Below are 19,723 nucleotides of genomic sequence, written 5' to 3'. Positions count from 1 at the left end.
GCTTTTGTTAATGATACTCTTGATACTGATGTCCTTCTTGTCCTCTTAAGCTGCATTACTCTGCACTCAGTTTGTCAGTAGGATGCTAATGCCTTTCTATTAATACAAAAAATGAAATATAGCATAACATTCCTACTGCAGAAGTGCATATATATACACTATAATACTTGCAGCCTGAAATTAGCTGTGTTACTCATGACTTCTTTGTGGCAACTATGGCTCGTTTTTGTTTACTATTGTTTAATATCCTTTTTCATGGTACTGCTTCATTTTTTTGTGTTGGTTGGCATGCTTCCAAATGGAATCTTTCTTGTGTTTTCTACCATGTTAAGAATCTTTCTAGGTTCTTGGGGTGGTTTGGGTTGGAAGGGACCTCTAACGATCATCTAGTTCCCCCCCCCCCGCCATGAGCAAGAACAACTTCCCCTAGATCAGTTTAGTGGAAGCCAAATACAGCCTCGCTTTCTACTCCTTAACAATGAGGTGTCCACAGCTTCTTTGTTCATTGCAGCATACTGTTGATTTTCATTTTTGAATTCAGAAATCCTCTGTTGGAGGACATTATACTGTCCGAGGAAGCTATTGGCTAGAATGCAAGCACCTTAATTATATGGCATACATCTATATTTATTTGCATGTTCTATACATATAGCTCAAATTCCCATCCCATAAAAATAATTCTCAGTGCTCAGACATAATTTTTAAACTTGTGTAAATATATTTTTCATTTGTAAGGCTTTTGAAGAAAAATATGCTTGTTTTTTTTTCTACATATCATCTCATTAAGCATAACTGAGTAACATTTTTTTCTTGTCTTTGTTTTCGTACTCAGTTCTTTGCCATACCAGGTCCACTGGGTACAACAGACTTGTTCGCTTCTTAATTTGGTTCCTCAGTGTGTGTCTATAAAGTCAAGAGGAGCTTTGCTGTGTGCATTTGCAAGAGATGGACTTCTACTTGCAGTAGCTGTTAATCAAACCGATCCAAAGGTATATGAGTGATAGACAGAAGTCACTAGTTCAGTTTAAATGAAACGGTAACAGAGATTTAATAACACATTTGTAGGAATGATTTTTCAGCATTCCTATTCATACATGTGATTATATTCAAATTGATGATCCATAGCTAAAATATTCTGCTACAATCTGCAATATTTTAAACGCTGTTGTTCAGTTAAGAAACCCATATAAGACCCTCTGACATTTCCAATCTCCAGGAAATACAGTAATGGATTAGCTTCAGATATTGCATGTTATCTGCAAAGGTTTGAGATGATTCTTAGGCTGAGGCATGATTAACATGTCTTGGAAGTTGTATTCCCACTTCATATTGTTATTCCTTCCAACATCTTGGAGGCCAAATCTTAATGTTGTTTTTAGTGCTAATCATGACAGGGGCGGAATACAGGCCAGCTTATTTAGTGTACTAGGATGGGATGATGCAGTCCTTCAAAGCTCCAGGTTTTATTTATCGGCAAAACTGGAAAAGAGTGATCTTGCATTTTTTTGAGGGTTTTAGAAAAAGCTGTGTTAAAAAAGCAATTGATTTATATAGAGTATACATTAAATGTAGAAATAGGTACAGAAATTAGTCAGTACTCAATATCAGTCAGAAAAATATCAAAGTGTCATGTCATTTTCATATATAATAATGTTTCCAGTACATCAAATGTACTGCTAGTAGAAATTGATTTTTACAACAGTGACAGTTTGATACAAATGTATATTTTTTTTACATTTACTCTTTCTTTCTAGGCAACTCAGATTTTGTTTTTAAACACGTTGAATTTTGTAACTGTTTCGGGTAGCCTTAAAGGCTGTAGTAGCAAGAATAGCACGGTTCCATCCAAGTTCATCAGGTCAGTAACTGATGTTTTTGCTGCTGTTGTGGATTTTTTTTTTTTAATTATTTTTGTTTTTAACTTAACATTTTGATACGGAAATTTGACAGAGAAAAGTATTTTTTTTCTTGCCCAATTTAGATCTTACTGGGTTGGTGATATGAGTTGGACTCCTGATAGCCTTTTCTTGGCTTGCATGTTAAAACGTGGATCTTTGATTTTATTGACATGCATGGGTGAATTGCTGACCTTGATTACTTCTGGCTGCTCTTTAGAGTTTGGACCAGCAGAGTTTATTCCATTTCATCCTCTAATAACATACAGGTAAAAGGATTTGAAAATGTTTATACATTTTTGTCATATGATCATATCTTACTCATTTTTTACAATTTCACATAAACCTCCTATCTCAGATTCACTCCTGCTTTTTATGTGCCTTCTCAATATCTGTTCTCATTCATAGTTCTTTCTATTTCTTGTAATGGGTTTGTTTTGATGAAAATTGGCATAATGACACTAAGTATACATGAAGTGATTTGATTTTTAGAAGTATTTGGATTTAGTAGTAACTAAAAATGGCATGATTTTATGATACAAGAAGAAATAGAACTTACAAAATTACTGAAAGTGCAGATTTATTTTAATCCAGTGGCATTTCTCTGCTCAATATTAGATTTTACTTACAGAAGTTTCTATCATAGTCATATGTCTTATAAATAACAGATTTGTATGACAAAAGCTAGTTAGCTTTTTTATTGTTTTTTTGTGGGGGTACTCCTGATCTAATTTTAGAAATTATGCTACTGGGTGTATGGGGAAATAGAAGGATCTCTAACACTGTCTAGCATCAACTCAAAGTTACAAAAAGTAAAATAGTTTGAATAATTAGAGGAAACAAAATAAAAATCAAACTTTAATTTTTTCTTGTCCTATTAGTTCTGAATAACTAAAGCTGGATAGTGCATAAATGTTAACATCTGATGAAAACATTCAAAGCAGCCTAATACCTTCTTACACTGGTTGAAAAATCAGATACTAAAATACCTCAATTACAATTATTTATTGAATGTACGTAGCTACTTTTTTCACCTTATCTACTAACTTTTGGAATATAAAGAAATAATTAAAAAAACCAAACTCAGCAACATTATGTCAGAGTATTATGGGGCTACATGCACAACACAGATTTCTGGATCTCAGTAAGGAGTGATTTCTTTGTAAGGATAGACTTTGTAAGCCCTCTTTTGTGAGAGAAGACTTGAGTGTTGATACAAAATTTTTCTGTGGAATGTCAAGTGATTCTGAAATACTGAGATTCAGAACTTGATAGGGTTTTTTTCTTTTTCATGCATGACTTTTAGCATCTGATTAAAATTCCATCTTCAAGCACTTTAGTCATAGACACTAAAAGCTAGGTAAGAGAGTATGATACAGAAATTTGAAGTCAAATTGTGAAAAATATGTATAATACTTGTTAATGAAGAAGAGGATAGTAAGAGCCACTTCTTGTTTAAATTAAAAAAACTGCAACTCGGCAAAATACCAGTATCTTGCAAGCAGAAATAGTGTTATTTGCAGTGCTCATCCTAAAAAACGTAGAAGCTTCTTTAAAATTCTGAATGGACCTATAAGGACAGTAATGTCAGTGGTATTAAACTTTCATATGTTATTTTTTTCTCTAATCTGTTGATGATTATTACATGTGATAGTTGCTTAAATGTTGATGTATCTTTATTTTAGACAGCAGCACTCTTTTTGTCAAGATTCTAGCCAGTCTGTTGGTTCTTCAGCTTCTGAAAGTGACCTTATCAGACAGAGATTTTCGGTTGCGTCACATTCAAGATTACCCTACCTCATTGTCTCCGATGGATACATGATAACAGTGGTTAGATTTCCTAATAACCTTTCACCATCAGGATTCATAAGAACTCTTTTGCTTGATTCAACCCAACGGGTTGAAAGTATCCGCTCGAATTTGCTGAACTCCAAGGTAGGTTTATGAATTATTTTGAAGGTTTTATGCAAAAAAAACAACAGTGTACAAAAATGTGGATTTTTTTAAATTGAGGACCTCAATTTAGTTTACTTTAGAATCATAGAATCATAGAATAGTTAGGGTTGGAAAGGACCTTAAGATCATCTAGTTCCAACCCCCCTGCCATGGGTAGGGACACCTCACACTAAACCATGCCACCCAAGGCTCTGTCCAACCTGGCCTTGAACACCGCCAGGGATGGAGCATTCACAGCCTCCCTGGCCAACCCATTCCAGTGCCTCACCACCCTAACAGTAAAGAATTTCTTCCTTATATCGAATCTAAACTTCCCCTGTTTAAGTTTTAACCCATTGCCCTTTGTCCTGTCACTACACTCCCTAATGAATAGTCCATCCCCAGCATCCCTATACCCTTCAGATACTGGAAGGCTGCTATGAGGTCTCCACGCAGCCTTCTCTTTGCCTGGCTGAACAGCCCCAATTTTCTCAGCCTGTCTTCATACGGGAGGTGCTCCAGTCCCCTGATCATCCTCCTGACCCTCCTCTGGACTTGTTCCAACAGTTCCATGCCCTTTTTATGTTGAGGACACCAGAACTGCACACAATACTCCAGGTGAGGTCTCACGAGAGCAGAGTAGAGTGTCAGGATCACCTCCTTTGACTTGCTGGTCACGCTCCTTTTGAGGCAGCCCAGGATACGCTTGGGTTTCTGGGCTGGTAGCGCACACTGCCGGCTCATGTTCATTTTCTCATTGACCAGGTTCTTCCCTGCAGGGCTGCTCTGGATCTCTTCTCTGCCCATCCTGTAGCTGTGCCTGGGATTGCTCCAACCCAGCTGTAGGACCTTGCACTTGGCATGGTTAAACTTCATAAGGTTGGCATCTGCCCACCTTACAAGAGTGTCGAGGTCCCTCTGGATGGCATTCCTTCCCTCCAGCATATCAACTGAACCACACAGCTTGGTGTCATCAGCAAACTTGCTGAGGGTGCACTCAATCCCACTGTCCATGTCAGCGACAAAGATGTTGAACAAGACCGGTCCCAACCCCGATCCCTGAGGGACACCACTCGTTACTGGACATTGAGCCATTGACTACAACTCTTTGCGTGAGGCCGTCCAGCTAGTTCTTTATCCACCGAGTGGTCCACCTATCAAATTGATGTCTCTCCAGTTTAGAGGCAAGGATGTCATGTGGGACAGTTTTGAACATTTTACACAATTCCAGCCAGATGATGTCAACTGCTCTACCCCTGTCCATCAGTTCCGTAGCCCCATCATAGAAGGCCACCAAATTGGTCAGGCAGGATTTCCCCTTAGTGAAGCCATGCTGGCTGTAACCAACCACCTTGTTGTATTTCATGTGCCTTAGCATGCCTTCCAGGAGAACCTGCTCCAAGATTTTGCCAGGCACAGAGGTGAGACTGACTGGTCTGTAATTCCCCGGCTCATCCATTTTCCCCTTCTTAAAAATGGGGGTTATATTTCCATTTTTCTAGTCATCAGACACTTCACCTGAGTGCCATGATTTTCAAATATGATGGACAGTGGCTTAACAAGTTCATTTGCAAGCTGCTTCAGGGCCCTTGATGGATTTCATCAGGTCCGCTGTACTTATGCATGTTCAGGTTCTTAAGATGGCCTCGAACCAGATCCTCTCCTACAGTGGGCCCAGGTTCATCATTCTCACAGTTCCTGCATCTGCCTTCCAAGATTTGGGTGGTGCAGTCAGAGCATTTGCCAGTGAAGACCAAGTCAAAAAAGTCGTTCAGATTGTCAGCCTTCTTCAAATCCAGGGTAGCCACTTCTCCCGATAGCTGCTGGAGCGGGCCCATGTTGTCCGTAGTCTGTCTTTTATTTGCTACGTACCTATAGAATCCCTTCCTGTTATCTTTCACATCCCTAGCCAAGTTTAATTCTAATTGGGCCTTAGCTTTCCTAACCTGGTCCCTAGCTTCCTGGACAATATCTCTGTATTCTTCCCAGGCCACCTGTCCTTGCTTCCACCTTTTATAAGCCTCTTTTTTCCTTCAGAGTTTCCTCAGCAGCTCCTTATCCATCCAAGGAGGTCTCCTGGCCCTCCTGCTGCACTTCCTTCTAGTTGGGATGCGACACTCCTGAGCTTGCAGTACCTGATCCTTGAATACTAACCAGCAGTCTTGGGCCCCTCTGCCCTCTAGGGCTATATCCCATGGAACCTTACTAAGCAGGTTCCTGAAGAAGCCAAAGTCTGCTCTCTCGAAGTCCAGGGCATTGAGATTGCTGCACACTCTTCTCACTGTCCTGGGGATCTCGAATTCGACCATCTCATGATTGCTACAACCAAGGCTGCCCTGGAGTGTCACATTTCCAACCAGCCCTTCCCTGTTGGTGAGCAGAATGTCAAGCATGGCACCTCTCCTTGTCGGCTCCTCTGTTACTTGCAGAAGGAAGCTGTCTTCCACACAATCGAGGAACCTCCTGGGTTGCTTGTGCTGGGCTGTACTGTCCCTCCAACAGATGTCGGGGTGGTTGAGTTCATCCATGAGAACAAGGGCCTGCAAGTGTGAGGCTGCTCCTATCTGTCTATAGAGTGCTTCATCCAGAGAGTCTTCTTGATCAGGTGGTCTGTAACAGATCCCCATAGTAATGTCCCCCATAGCTGTTCTCCCTTTAACCCTGATGTACAAACTCTCTTGACTTCTCACCTGTCCCCAGACAGAGTTCCATACTCTTCAGCCTATCCCTAACATAAATAGCAAATCTCCCTCCCCGCCTGCCCGTCCTGTCTTTTCTAAAGCGCCTGTAGCCTTCCATTCCAGCACTGCAGTCACAGGAGCCATCCCACCATGTTTCTGTGATGCCTGTTATATCATACCCTCGTAGCCGTGCACACATCTCTAATTCCTCTTATTTGTTCCCTTTGCTACAAGCATTTGTATAGAGGCATCTGAGCTGAGCTCCAGATGAAGCCGGCTCATTGGCTGGAGCGGCTGGAATATCTCTACATTGCTCCAAGCATTTATTACTGGTGCTGGCAACTGACTGGGTGTGTTGGGATGGAATGATACCCCCCTCCCACAGCGCATCTAGTTTAAAGCTTCCTTGACCAGTCTGGCAAGCCTTCTACGAAAACCGCTCTTCCCCTTATCGAGCAGCTCCACCAGCCCCTACTAGACCTGGCCTACAAACTCGATTCCCGTATTCAAGACACCCAAACCCCTGACTATGACACTACCATTCTAACCATTTGTTAACCTGGCCAATCTTCCTAGCGTTTTTTAGGGTTCTCCCCTGTATCCTGGAGAATTGACAAAAAGACTATCTGAACTCCAGGGCCCCTAACCACCTCTCCCAGGGCTCTGTAGTCCTTCTTTGTGTTTTCTAGAGTCCTTCTTTATGTTCTGCATAATACTTTGATACTTGTAGGTACTTTGATATTTTTATGAATTTTTTTTAATTATAAAGTTGTTTTGAGATTAGTGTTGATCTGGAAAACAATGAATACACGTCTTTTTCCTGAAATTTTATTCCTTTGTTTGTATGATGTTTAAGTTAAATGTAGTAAAGCGGTCAGTGTTACCTGTCACTAAATGTTCTTTGTGTAACTGTAAAAGAAAGTGGTTTTTCTCTATCTATAGAGTTTGTTCAGATCACTGAAAGGTATTATGCTACTCTGACTAACTTACCCTTTCAGAATGATTCAGAAAGGATTCTATAAAACTTATCTTAGGCTGCTGCTGTTTTAGTGTGATCAGTAACAGTCCCAATGGTGCTCTGTGCATGTCTACTACGTCCTCAGCTGAGGTTGTCAATTAAAGCTTGCTTAAAGCATTTGGTTTTTATTTTTCTGTCTCTTCAAGTTGACCTATGTTTGAGAGACAGGAAGCCTTTGGAAAAAGAGGTCCCACAGCTGTTGGCAACCACATAAGATCTAATAGATACTAAATTCAGATTTTTTTCATTTGCTGATGGAATACAACTTCTCTTCCTATTCAGTTTGTATTTCTGATCTTTGGAGAAGGGAGTTATGATGGTATTCATGTATAAGCTAGAAGAGCAGGCAAAGGTTTGACAACTTAAAAAGACATGTTACTAGTAAGAAGGCAATAAAGTCTTACATACTGATAAAATTGTAAGATCATTTCAGTGATCAGGAAAGCATGAAGGAGAGTAGAGTTGTCTGGTGTTGAGAAAATTCTGCCTTCCTGAAGCATAGTCAAAACATTGTTTCTGTGCAACATACGCCTGCTGATCTGTTCTCTCTTTCTGCCTGGGACTTTTAAACTGAAGCTTTTTACAGAAGAAACCAATTTCTTTGTATTGTGTAGGAAGTATCTGGTTTGATCTTGCTAGAGACACGTAATATGTTTTGTGATGTTGTTTCTTTTAGTCTAAAGGGAGACTGCTGTGTTTACAGTCATTGTTGTCGTTAAAAGCTAGTCTTTTGAAACATGCTCAAAACCGGAGTTCCATCTTTTCCACCATTCCAAAATTCCTTGAAGAGGACACAGCAGAAGTTAGAGAGAAAACCATGGATTTACTGGTACTTAATAGCATTTTTCCACTTAAAGCTATGCAGATGATATGATTTGATTTTAAATTATTCAAAATGTAAACGGTTGTTTGTTTTTTTTTTCCAAATATATTTTCTCTTACTAGCTGTATTTGAGCTAATTCAGTATTGGTTAAAATTCTAATCTTTTTAAAGAGATATGGTTATTTTTCTCAACTGAAACTTGATTTTTTCCTTTTCAAACATCATTTCTTGTAGCAGTGAGTTAACTTTTTGAAAAATGTGTACTGATCTACTTGCACATGAGTTTATTGTTTCATAGTTTAACTTCACTTTATAATAAAATGTAACATTACAGCACTAAGTATACTCAGGCTCTAAAGTATAATGATAACTACAATATTACTATCCTTAGTAAATAAAATATTAATCCTCAATGTTTAGAGGATTCTTCCATTAGTTCCAAAATTTCATAGAACCATAGGATGATTTGGGTTGGAAAGGACCTTAAGATTATCTAGTTCCCACCCCCTGCCATGGGCAGGGGCACCTCATACTAGATCATGTCACTCAAGGCTCTGTCCGACCTGGCCTTGAACACCACCAGGGATGAAGCATTCTTGACTTCCTTGGACAACCTGCTCCAGTGCCTCACCACCCTCACAGTAAAGAACTTCTTCCTTATATCCAACCTAAATCTCCCCTGTTTAAGTTTAAACCCATTCCCCCTTGTCCTGTCACGATAGTCCCTGATGAAGAGTGTCTCTCCAGCATCCTTGTAGGCCCCCTTCAGATACTGGAAGGCTGCTATGAAGTCTCTACACAGCCTTCTCTTTGCCTGGCTGAACAGCCCCAGCTTTCCCCTTTCTGGCTTTTGTGATCAAAGTCATTGTGCAGCCTTTCCCAGTGCTTTTCTTGCTTTCAGGTTTTGACTTGTTTGTTGACATTTCTGAGGTTTCGTTGAATGGATTTCAGATCTTATCAGTATCTAGCAAAAACTCTTCCTCGTGGTCTGTGCTTTATGAAAGGCAGGGTTTCACTTCCTGGTATAAAAACTACTGCTGTGTTTGTGATTTTGTTGTTGCTGTTAGGTAATTTAATTTCTTTCTGCACAGCTATTCCAAATAGCCACATTTAGTTCTAGATCTAGATGAAACTGCTGTGAATGAAACTTACTAGCAATTAAGCATATTAATTGAGAATAAAAATTATATTTGTGGGACTGACTAGTGATGATGCTCACGGACTATGCTCTCGCTCAATAGACTTAATTAAACTGTTGTTTGTTTTTTTGTTTTTGTTTTTTTTTCTGATCTAGGGTTATGAAGAAGAATCGGATGATGAAAAGCAGTTTTGCAATAGCCTGTCCAGCTTCTATAGCCAAAGAATCCATTCATTTGTTAGTAAAGCTGATCAAGGCCACTTAGAATTTGCATCAGTGTTTGATACTATCCATGCAAAAGACAATACTGAAGAGAAAGATAAGTTATCAGTGGAACTATATTCCATTCAGAAAAACCTTCTTGCTGCATGGCAGATAGGGATTTCAAAAAATGTGGAAGAGAAAGATAAGATGCTGAACTACATAGTGAATTGCATTACCCATTTTTTCAACATTCTTCAGTTTGTCAAATGCTCTCTGCTAAACCAGGATGCATCTTTAAACAAGTCTGCAGAGAATACTCACTGGATACATTGTGTCCTAAAATATTTTCAGCAGTTTTTAACAATCTTATGCTGGCATTCAAGAGCCAGTCCAACTGGGCATGTGGCAAAGCTGACACTACAAACTTTAAAACTGATGCTTATACAGCAACAAGATCAGTTGTTCTCAAAAAACCTTCTGGCATGTTTCTGGCTTTTGAAAATGGTTTCTCACACTTTAAGTAATGTGTGCATACTACAGTATGAGAATTTTTTTTCATCTCCTCATGGTAATAGTCTGACAGATCTTGACTCCCTCACTGTGCCTGTTTTCCTAGTTCTTGATGAGAGTACTACTCAGCAATTCAGCTCACTGAAATCTCTGCTTAGAGAGCCTCCTCGAGCAGTAAACCATGATGCAAAAACAGAAAAAAGGTATGAATGATCTTTATGTGGGGAAAAAAAACGCACAGGACAAGCAGGTGGTCCGGCCCAGGCAGCATGGCTTTATAAAAGGCACATCCTGCTTGACTAACCTCATCACTTTCTATGACAAGGTGGGCCACTTAGTGTCCCTCTGGACTCAGGACTGGGGCCAGTTCTGCATATTACTTTTATCAATGATCTGGACAAGGAGATTGAGTGCACCCCCTCAGTAAGTCTGTGGGCTACACACCATGTTCGGTGAGAGTGTTGACATGCTGCAGAGTAGGAAGGCTCTAGGGGCTGAGCTGGACTGATTGCATCAATGGGCCAAGGTCAATTGTATGAGGCTCAACAAAGATCAGTGCCAGGTCCTGCAATTGGGCCACAACGATGCCATGCAGTGCTACAGCCTTGGGGAAGAGTGAGTGGAAAGCTGCTCAGCAGAAAAGGACTTGGGGGTGCTGATTGACAGAGCTCAATTGTGCCCAGGCAGACAAGAAGGCCACTGTTATCTTGGTCTATATCAGCAAGTGTGGCCGCAGGGCCAGGGTAGTGATCGTCCCCTGCACTGGGCACTGGTGAGGCTGCACCTTGAATCCTGTGTTCAGTTCTGGGCCCCTCACTACAAGAGAGACATTGAGATGCTGTTGCTGGTCCAGAGGAGGGCAACAAAGCTGGTGAAGGGTCTGGAGCACAATTATGATGAGGAATGGCTGAGGGAATTGGGCTTGTTTTATGTGGAGAAAAAGAGGCTTGGGGGACCTTATTGCTCTTTCCAGCTACCTGAAAGGAGATTCAGTGACGTGGGGGTTGGTGTTTTCTCCAAGTGACAAGTGATAGGACAAGACGTAAGGGCCACAACCTCCACCAGGGAAGGTTTTGATTCGGTATTATGAAACATTTCTCCATGGGAAGGGTTGTCAAGCACTGAAACATGCTTCCCAGGGAAGTGGTAGAGTCACCATCCCTGGAGGTATTTAAAGACATGTAGATGTGCTACTTAGGGACATGGTTTAGTGATGCACTTGGCAGTGTTTTGTTAATGGTTGGACTCAATGATATTGAAGGTTCTTTCCAGCCTAAATGATTCTATGATTCTTTATGTTAGAACAACATTTTTATTTTTCAATAATATGGTAATTACAACGTCCTTTTGTTTCTTTTCTGTGTCATATTCTATAGAAAAAGTGTGGTAATCTACTGAAGCATGCAGATTAGGTTTTAGATCTATGGTTGAATATAGTTGTTGATTTAACTAATTACTGCCAATCAGTTCAGAGATAATTGGTGGATTAACAGCTCACACCTGGTGTGGTAGTGCAGCATCAATCCCGGTATTAAGTTTCAAAAGCTTTTACTGCCTCTTGCTAATCCTGCTCTTTCCCATGTAGAAGTTTGGTGGACCCGAGCGGCTGCTCATATGCAATATATCTGCAATGTCAGTTTAGTCAGCAAAGTTTGCACTTGATTATGGATGTGGAGTCCTGGAGCAAAAAGAAAAACCCCACTGTGTGGAAACTTTATTAAATCAGTGGAGATATTTGTTCTTTGCAGATACATAAAATTGAAAGAAGCTTAAACTGAAGTGTGCTATCCAACTATTTAGAAAATCCATTAGTATCACTGGTGTGTTTTTCTGCTGCAGAACTCAGATTAATCCAAGTGTGTTAACATAGGAGCAAGCTGTTCCTTCCCAGAGATTGAGAATCTAAGAAGATTGAGAACCTTGAGAACCTAAATTTGTGAGAAGAAACTCATGAAACTTTGTGAGAAGAAACTCACAAATTTAATCTTACTGCAGTAACGTTTATTTCTTTGATAAGCTTAAAATACTGTGCTCACTGTGAATTTGATAGGCAAATTTCAGTGTCCTCTGAGAAGATAATCCACACTTTAGATTAACTTGTGCTTCAGGTTCTGAGCACTGTGAATTTGATTGAGTATGTGTGTATAAATAATGAAAGCAGTAATGCTAGAGATAGAGAAGAGGCTGCAGATGTGTTGCAGTTTTGTGTGAGCTTTTTCAAGTCCCTGGCAATGTATATTTCCTTGTATTGGTAAGCTTATTATGTATCTGAGCTGGTATATCTAATAGCATTGTGCTGGGCATCAGGGACTTGTGAGCCCTAAAAACATGCTCTGCAGTTTTTTGTTTCCCTGTCTTTGCTTTTCTGTGTTACGCTTTCATTGTATTTTTAATCAGTCTTGTTTGTAAAGACACTGATATGTGTTTTGAAGTTTATCTAGGTTATTTCATTTCCCCACATTTTAGATAGCAAAGGGGTATTTTTGGGTGTGTTTCAGTGCTTGACATAGGTTGCTTTTTTTATGCAAGTTCAGGAGAATCAATGTTTGTTGGTCAAAATACAAAAACTGAGGCAGAAAGTGTATTTTTCCCCCTCATTGAAATCAAGAAAGTTGTTGCTAGCATAAAATAAAATCTAGTTTTGAGATACGTAATGCAGAACATAAGAAAAAAAATGTGTAAGTAACTGTTAATTTTTGATGATTTTCTTAACTACAGGTTGATAGTTCTATGGCGATTATTGTATAAGAAAGTGGTTTGGTATCAGGTGCAGCTGAAGAGAAAAGTAAACAGGAATGTGGAAGAAGAATCTGTTGCCTCATCGCTTTTATGTCATATAGAAGCCACCCTCCAGTCTTCAGGAGTGACCTTAGAACAACATCTGAAGATTAATTCTGTAGCTGGTTAGTACTTTGGAAAGAACTACAGCTATTAGGTAGTTGCATGGGTAACTGAGTAATAGGAAAATTAGGTCAAACTTAAGGACAATCAATAACCACCAGATTTAAGAAATATTACAAGTGGAACTTTTCTTAAAATTCTGATTGAAACTCTCTGTACTTCATGTTCTAGTACATCTGTGGATTGTATTATAATCTTGAGCTGAATAAGAAGACTAGTGACTTTAGTTTGCTTTGAATTGACTGTTGGAACAAGTCCAGAGAAGGGCCACAAGGATGATCAGGGGACTGGAGCACTTCCTGTATGAAGATAGGCTGAGAAAGTTGGGGCTGTTCAGCCTGGAGAAGAGAAGGCTGCGTGGAGACCTCATAGCAGCCTTCCAGTATCTGAAGGGGGCCTGTAGGGATGCTGAAGAGGGACTCTTCATTAGGGGACTGTAGTGATAGGACAAGGGGTAACGGGTTAAAACTTGAGCAGGGGAAGTTTAGATTGGGTATAAGGAGGAAATTCTTTCCCGTTAGGATGGTGAGGCACTGGAATGGGTTGCCCAGGGAGGTTGTGAATGCTCCATCCCTGGCAGTGTTCAAGACCAGGTTGGACAAAGCCTTGGGTTGAGATGGTTTAGTGTGAGGTGTCTCTACCCATGGCAGGGGGTTTGGAACTTGATGATCTTAAGGTCCTTTCCAACCCTAACTATTCCATGATTCTATGAATCATGTCCTAGAGAATCTGAATGCAGGATATGAATTCTGATCTCTTGCACTGTGTTACTTCCTCTGAAGTAGATGGGCAATACAGTGTGTCTCTTACTGAATTTCTGTGCAGAAGTCCTGTTCACGTCGTGTGATCACCACTGGCATGAGCATGTCATGGATGTAAATGTAGTCAGTCTCAACTAAGCATCAAATTTAGCATAACAATGTACTAGACTTAATCCAGTGTCTTTATTTTGCAAATGGTGCATGGTTGTAGCCTAATTTCCTACACTTGTCCTATGCTCTGTCTTGCTTTCCCCTTCGACACTAATAAGCCTCGCTTCCTATTTATGTCTCCCACAGAAATTGTTTCCTCTCCATATTCTTGGTATCTCTCTCTCTATTAAAAGTTACTTTTATCTTCTCTTTCTACATCACTCCATACATTAGCTGATTTATGTCTCTTTCATTCATCCTAACAATACATGGAGCTTTCTACCCATTCGTTATGTTCTTTGTTTACATTCAGTTTGCCAAATAGGTACAGTATGGTTTATGGATGAGCTAGAGTAACACATATGCTGATGGGCCAGCCAATACCTGCACTGGCTAGCTACTGATAAGCAGGATAGAGTGAGAAATTTGTCCTTGGCTTTTCTTCTGCAGTAGTACTATCTGGTTTGGTTTGGTTGTCGGGTTCGGTATTTTTTTTTTTTCCCCTTCTTCTCCTTTGCCTAGGAACTCTACTCTTTTACAGTTACCTTTCTGTCAAAGTATTTAGGAATTGACCAATTTATTAAAAATCAGAATAAGCAGAGGCGGAGAGATACACATTTCATTTCTCTAAATGTTAACAGTCCTCAGACCTGTTGTTTGAAAGTGCTTTTACACTGAAAAAGAATATATGTATTCAACTTGCTAAATAATTTTATAACTACTTTTTATAATGAAAAAATATCTTCCTTATCATAGGAAAAATGAAAGCATAAGATGAAATGCTTTTCCATATAAACCATTATAAACTATTGCAGGTGTTGAATGCTGAAGTTTGTAAGTATAGTTAATGTTTATAACCTTGTTTAATCTAAACAAACAAACAAACTTAATTACTGAAAGCCTTGTAGGAGTGATTATAACTTTTTTTTTTTTTTTCCCCACAGTGATTTAGCAATTAAATAAAAGGCAGGGGAGGGGTATTGAAAGTCAGCTTCATTCAGATGTTCAACACAGATTTAGCTCTGAGAACAGAAATTTGCTGGAGACTCACATATTTCATTGTGCTTTTCATAAATCTGTAATACTGAGGTAAATGCATGTGTGTTTGCACATGTAAAACTAACTGTGAAGCACTTCTAATTTGTAATATGTGTGACTTTGTAGGTGAGGAGAAGTTCCTTTTAGGCTCATACAAAGAATCTCTGGACATTTGGAAAAGATCTCTTTGTGAAATCAAGGGTAAAGGTAAGGGATACATTCTTTTTTGGGCCTGGAGGCGTTAAGTTGTAGAATCACTTTATATAGTTATTTATGGGTCTTTGCCCTTCAAAAAAAGGGGGCAAGACATAAATGATGCATGTATGAAATTAAGCTGGGATTTAAATAGAGACAAGGCAAAACATAGGTCTGATTGTTCCCTGGTAAAAAAAGCAGATAACAAAAATTAATTCCCTTAGGAGCTGTAAAAACATAGGTCTTTAGTGTTCGGGGAGAAACAAAATAATTTGTAACAGGAGTTGATTTAGGAGGGCATTTGAAACAGATATTCCAGAGTGTATTCCCATACATCATGAGAAATGCTTTTTGCTGGTTAGTATAATGAGGAGTACCTCATGCAGAATTCAGGATACTGGAAGCATGGTGGATGTCTAAGCAATTTCATTGTTGTTTAGGCATTCCTTCTTTGAAGACTAGCCTCTCAAGCTCTCCTGGAATAATTATACACTGTATTGTTTGAAAACTGCCAAATATCCAGAAGTAAAACTTGTGGATGAGCATTAACTCGCTAGTAACTTAGAGGTTGTAGAAGGATCCTATCTCTGAAAATAGCTGGTGCTCATTGCTACTTCTCAGAGTATATATTTACATAGATTTGTTTCTGAAGAGGGAGGAACTTGTATTTTCAAACCTGCTGTGTCTGTCTTTGTGTTTGTTATTTTTTTTTTTTTCCTGTTTTAATGCAGGGGGAAAACGAATATGTTTTCTTCAGAGTAGATATTATCTTGCAATACTATTTTGCCACCTGTATCAGTATAACTTGTGTGAGGCTCAGGGACTCTGTGATCATCTGGTAGGAGAGATTCTAAGGCGATCACAGCTGACAGTGGGTCAGATGGAAAAGTTTTCTGGTATGTTTATATTGCATAAAGGTGTGATAAGGTATGTTGATACTGTTTGAATAATCTAGTATCTAGTCTCTGTGCCATCACAGCCATGTTTGGCAGCACGCTTTTCTCTTTATACTGGACTGAAGTCTGTTTTCAGTGACTTTAAAGATCTTTTTCTGATCCTCAGATGTTCTTTCAGCTGCCCTTGTAGTGTTTAGACAACTTTTAACTGTATAACTAATAGTGAAATCATGGCCCATTAGATGATCTTAGATTTAAATCTGCTCAAGGAAAGACTTTGGATTAGAAAAATAAGGATTAAATTATCTGATTTCATTTTATATTGATCTAACATTTTTCTTATGATAAAACATGATAGATTGGTCACCAGTCCTGAATTGACGGTTGGTGTGTTTGGTTTCGTTTTCTTTTGCAGATGCTTGTATATAATTTTTTTCTCTGCTGAGTCAGAGCATGATCTCTTTATTTCCGAATTTAAAGATTTTTGACTCAGCACTGATCTAAATTTAGGTACTAGAAGTCCAGCTCTCGTCATTAACAACATAGTATAAAAGTTTTATAATATTAATATAATGTGTAATGAGCTCTCTAAGTCCTGAAAGCTTGTCAAGAAGCATTCAAAATTAAAATAATTTCCATAATGTTTTAATTTGATGTCTGTTTTTTTTTTTTAGATACCAGGTATTTTCAGCATGAACTATGGATGATAACAGACATTCATACAGAAACTGCTATGGCTGTGATTCGGTCCATGGCACGATTCATGGCCGCTTATTTCACAAATCAGCTGCTCTATATCTTTCCCCCACACAATGTAGACATCCTGCATCCACTTCACATCAAGCAAGGTATTTTCTCTAAAAGCAGTTTGACTTGCTGTGCTTAACTCTTTTTTTTTTTTTTTTTTTTTCCCCTGTATATCAGTGCTGTCTGTTATGTTTTAACATCGTGATTTATTTCACCACCATTCATTATAAATTTTGGGTGAGGAGTGTGTGTGCCTCTGTATGGTATTAATGTTTTGCAGCTCTTCATTATTGAAAATATTTTTGGTGTCAATTCAGTTACACACATCAAACTATTATGTCATCCATACAATGCAATCATAAAATCATTTAGGTTGGAAAAAAACTTTTTAAGAACATGAAGTCCGAGTGTTAACTTAGCACTGACAAGTCCACCACTAAACCTTGTTCAGATGATTAATGACAGTAAACAGAACTGGCCCCAGTACTGAGCTCTGGGGAACATCAGTTGTGACCAGCCACCAGTTTCATTTACCACGACTCTCTGGGCTTAGCTGTCCAGCTGTTTTGTTTACCCGCTGAACCATACACCCATCCAAGCCATGAGCAGCCAATTTCTTCAGGAGAATGCTGTGAGAAACGCTGTCAGAGGCTTTACTGAGATCTGGGTACACAACATCCAGAGCCTTTCTCTCATCCAGTAAGTGGTTCACCTTGTCATAGAAGGTGATGCGGTTAGTCAAGCAGGATGTGCCTTTTATAAAAGCCATGCTGCCTGGGCCAGATCACCTGCTTGTCTTGTATATGCCATGTGGTAGCACTCCGGACATGCTCCGTAACCTTTCCTGGCACCAAGGTGAGAGTAACAACCCTACAATTCTCTGGATCCTCCTTCCATCCCTTCTTTGTAGATGAGTGTCACATTTGTTAACCACCCATCAACTGGGACCTCCGCAGTTAGCCAGGACTGCAGATACATGTTGGAAAGTGGCTCAGTGAACGTTCCACCAACTCTGTCAGTATCCATTGTAGATCCAATCCAGCTCCAGAGACTTTTGTGTGCTGAAGTGGTGGAGCAGCTCACTAGCCTTTTTCTTTTGGATCATGGGGCCTTAATTCTGGTCCCCATCCCTGTCTCCTAGCTCAGGTGTCTGGGTATGCTGAGAACAATTGGTCTTACTATTAAAGACTGAGGCAAAGAAGGCTTCAAGTACATCACTGTCACTGTTCTCCACTGCATCAAAGAAAGGATGGAGATTGTCCTTTGTGCTCCTTATTTATATAGACATTTTTTATTGTCTTTTACAGCAGTAACCAGAGTAAGTTCTAGTTGGGCTTTGGCCCTTCTGATTTTCCCCATGCATAACCTCATTACATCCGTGTAGTCCTCCAGACTTGGCTGCCCCTTCTTCCAAAGGTCATCAACTTTTTTTTTTTTTCCTGAGTTCCAGCCACAGCTCTCTGTCCAGACAGGCTGGTTTTCTCCCCTGTTGGCTCATCTTTCAGCATATGTGATGGCCTGCCCCTGCATCTTTAAGAATATCCAATCTTCCTGGAGACTTTTGTCCTTCAGAACTGCCTCTCAATATATAGACTTACGTTTTTTTTTCCTGGAGTTCATGGGTTGGTTGTTTTTTTGTTTTGTTTTGTTTTTTTTTCTTTTTCCAACACTTTGAGGTTAGTGATCTGGATTTGATATTCAGGTAAAAGGATGATTTAGGTTTTTTGCCTAAATTAAGTAACGTTAGAATTTGTGGTTCATGCACTACTTTTGCCTGAAGTTGTGGCTCTGAGTGACTCTGATCCTCCCAAAAGTGAGAGAAAAGCAGTGCTTTACGGATAGTTGAATTGGATTCATGATGTGGTGTGACCCAAACTGAAGAGCCAGAGGAAACTGGTTTTTGGAAGCCAAAATGCTTCAGACACCGTATCATCAGACCGAGTGGGAATGTCAGCTTAGTTTCTTGTTGAACCCAAGTACTACATGTTGCTTTTAAGTCCTGTTTTTCAGCATTTTTTTGAGAATTAGTATTCATCACAGTGGGTAGTTTATCTGTTTTCTGCAAGAGATTCTGTTTTAAAGACTTCCCTTGTTAGGAAATTTTTAGTTTCAGAGTTAATTTTCAAAGTGATTTAATGTCCACAGAAATGAAGAGTTAGTTGGAAGTATTGTAAGTACTCTACTGGTATAATGCCAGCTATTTCTCTACCATATTAACTTATTTTGATTGATTAGATTTTCTGCAGTATTCATGCATTTGAATACATGAACTATTTCTAACATTTCTGTACTACAGCGCTAGTATATATGTCTTCATGGTCTTTTGGATGTTTTAATCAGCCAGTTTTCCAGATAAAACCTAGAAAATGTGACCTTGATTTTAATACTTGCATTTGTCAAAGATACATGTACATGGTGAGACAGTCTTGGAAAAATTGTGTTGCATAAGTTCAATTAGTGTGAATATTTCCCTAAATAATTGTCATTGCATTGACAGTAAACAGAAACTGTAAGAGCACCAAGTAACTTCTTAATGTTGGTCAGCACCTCTCCAGGAAACCCAGAAAGTAAAGCCTTAGAAAACAAATCTAATCCTCAAGAAACGAGGAGATACTTAAATGCACTGTAACTTTTTGTCTTCTGCAGTAAGCAGCACTTGGAAAACTCACCATTGGCATTTATCTCAAGTGTAATCTCTGAAATATCCTGAGCATGTGGTAGCATACTTGCAAATGTCCCATCAGTGTGATTAGATCTTTAAAGTAAGAATAACCCACAGGTTTTGCACCTGTTTGCATATCCCACATTATTAAGCAGCCTCCTTTGACCTC

General features: G+C 39.3%; 1 protein-coding gene across 1 annotated transcript in view; it reads left to right on the top strand.

Moving 5' to 3' along the window:
- CPLANE1 (ciliogenesis and planar polarity effector complex subunit 1) overlaps positions 1-19,723 on the top strand; it is a 63,311-nt gene that overhangs the window by 3,403 nt on the left and 40,185 nt on the right. The window contains exons 6-15 of the mRNA XM_062615406.1: positions 833-989; positions 1,755-1,858; positions 1,982-2,164; positions 3,581-3,830; positions 8,206-8,358; positions 9,647-10,407; positions 12,923-13,107; positions 15,181-15,261; positions 15,981-16,145; positions 16,820-16,993. Of these exons, the coding sequence (XP_062471390.1) occupies positions 833-989; positions 1,755-1,858; positions 1,982-2,164; positions 3,581-3,830; positions 8,206-8,358; positions 9,647-10,407; positions 12,923-13,107; positions 15,181-15,261; positions 15,981-16,145; positions 16,820-16,993 (2,213 nt within the window). The remainder of the gene's footprint in view (positions 1-832; positions 990-1,754; positions 1,859-1,981; positions 2,165-3,580; positions 3,831-8,205; positions 8,359-9,646; positions 10,408-12,922; positions 13,108-15,180; positions 15,262-15,980; positions 16,146-16,819; positions 16,994-19,723) is intronic.

Source organism: Pezoporus occidentalis, unplaced genomic scaffold (assembly GCF_034315485.1).
Source record: "Pezoporus occidentalis ecotype Australia unplaced genomic scaffold, CSIRO_AGI_Poc_V1 ctg181, whole genome shotgun sequence".
Taxonomy (NCBI): Eukaryota; Metazoa; Chordata; class Aves; order Psittaciformes; family Psittacidae; genus Pezoporus; species Pezoporus occidentalis.
This window is presented reverse-complemented; position numbering and strand designations above follow the sequence as displayed.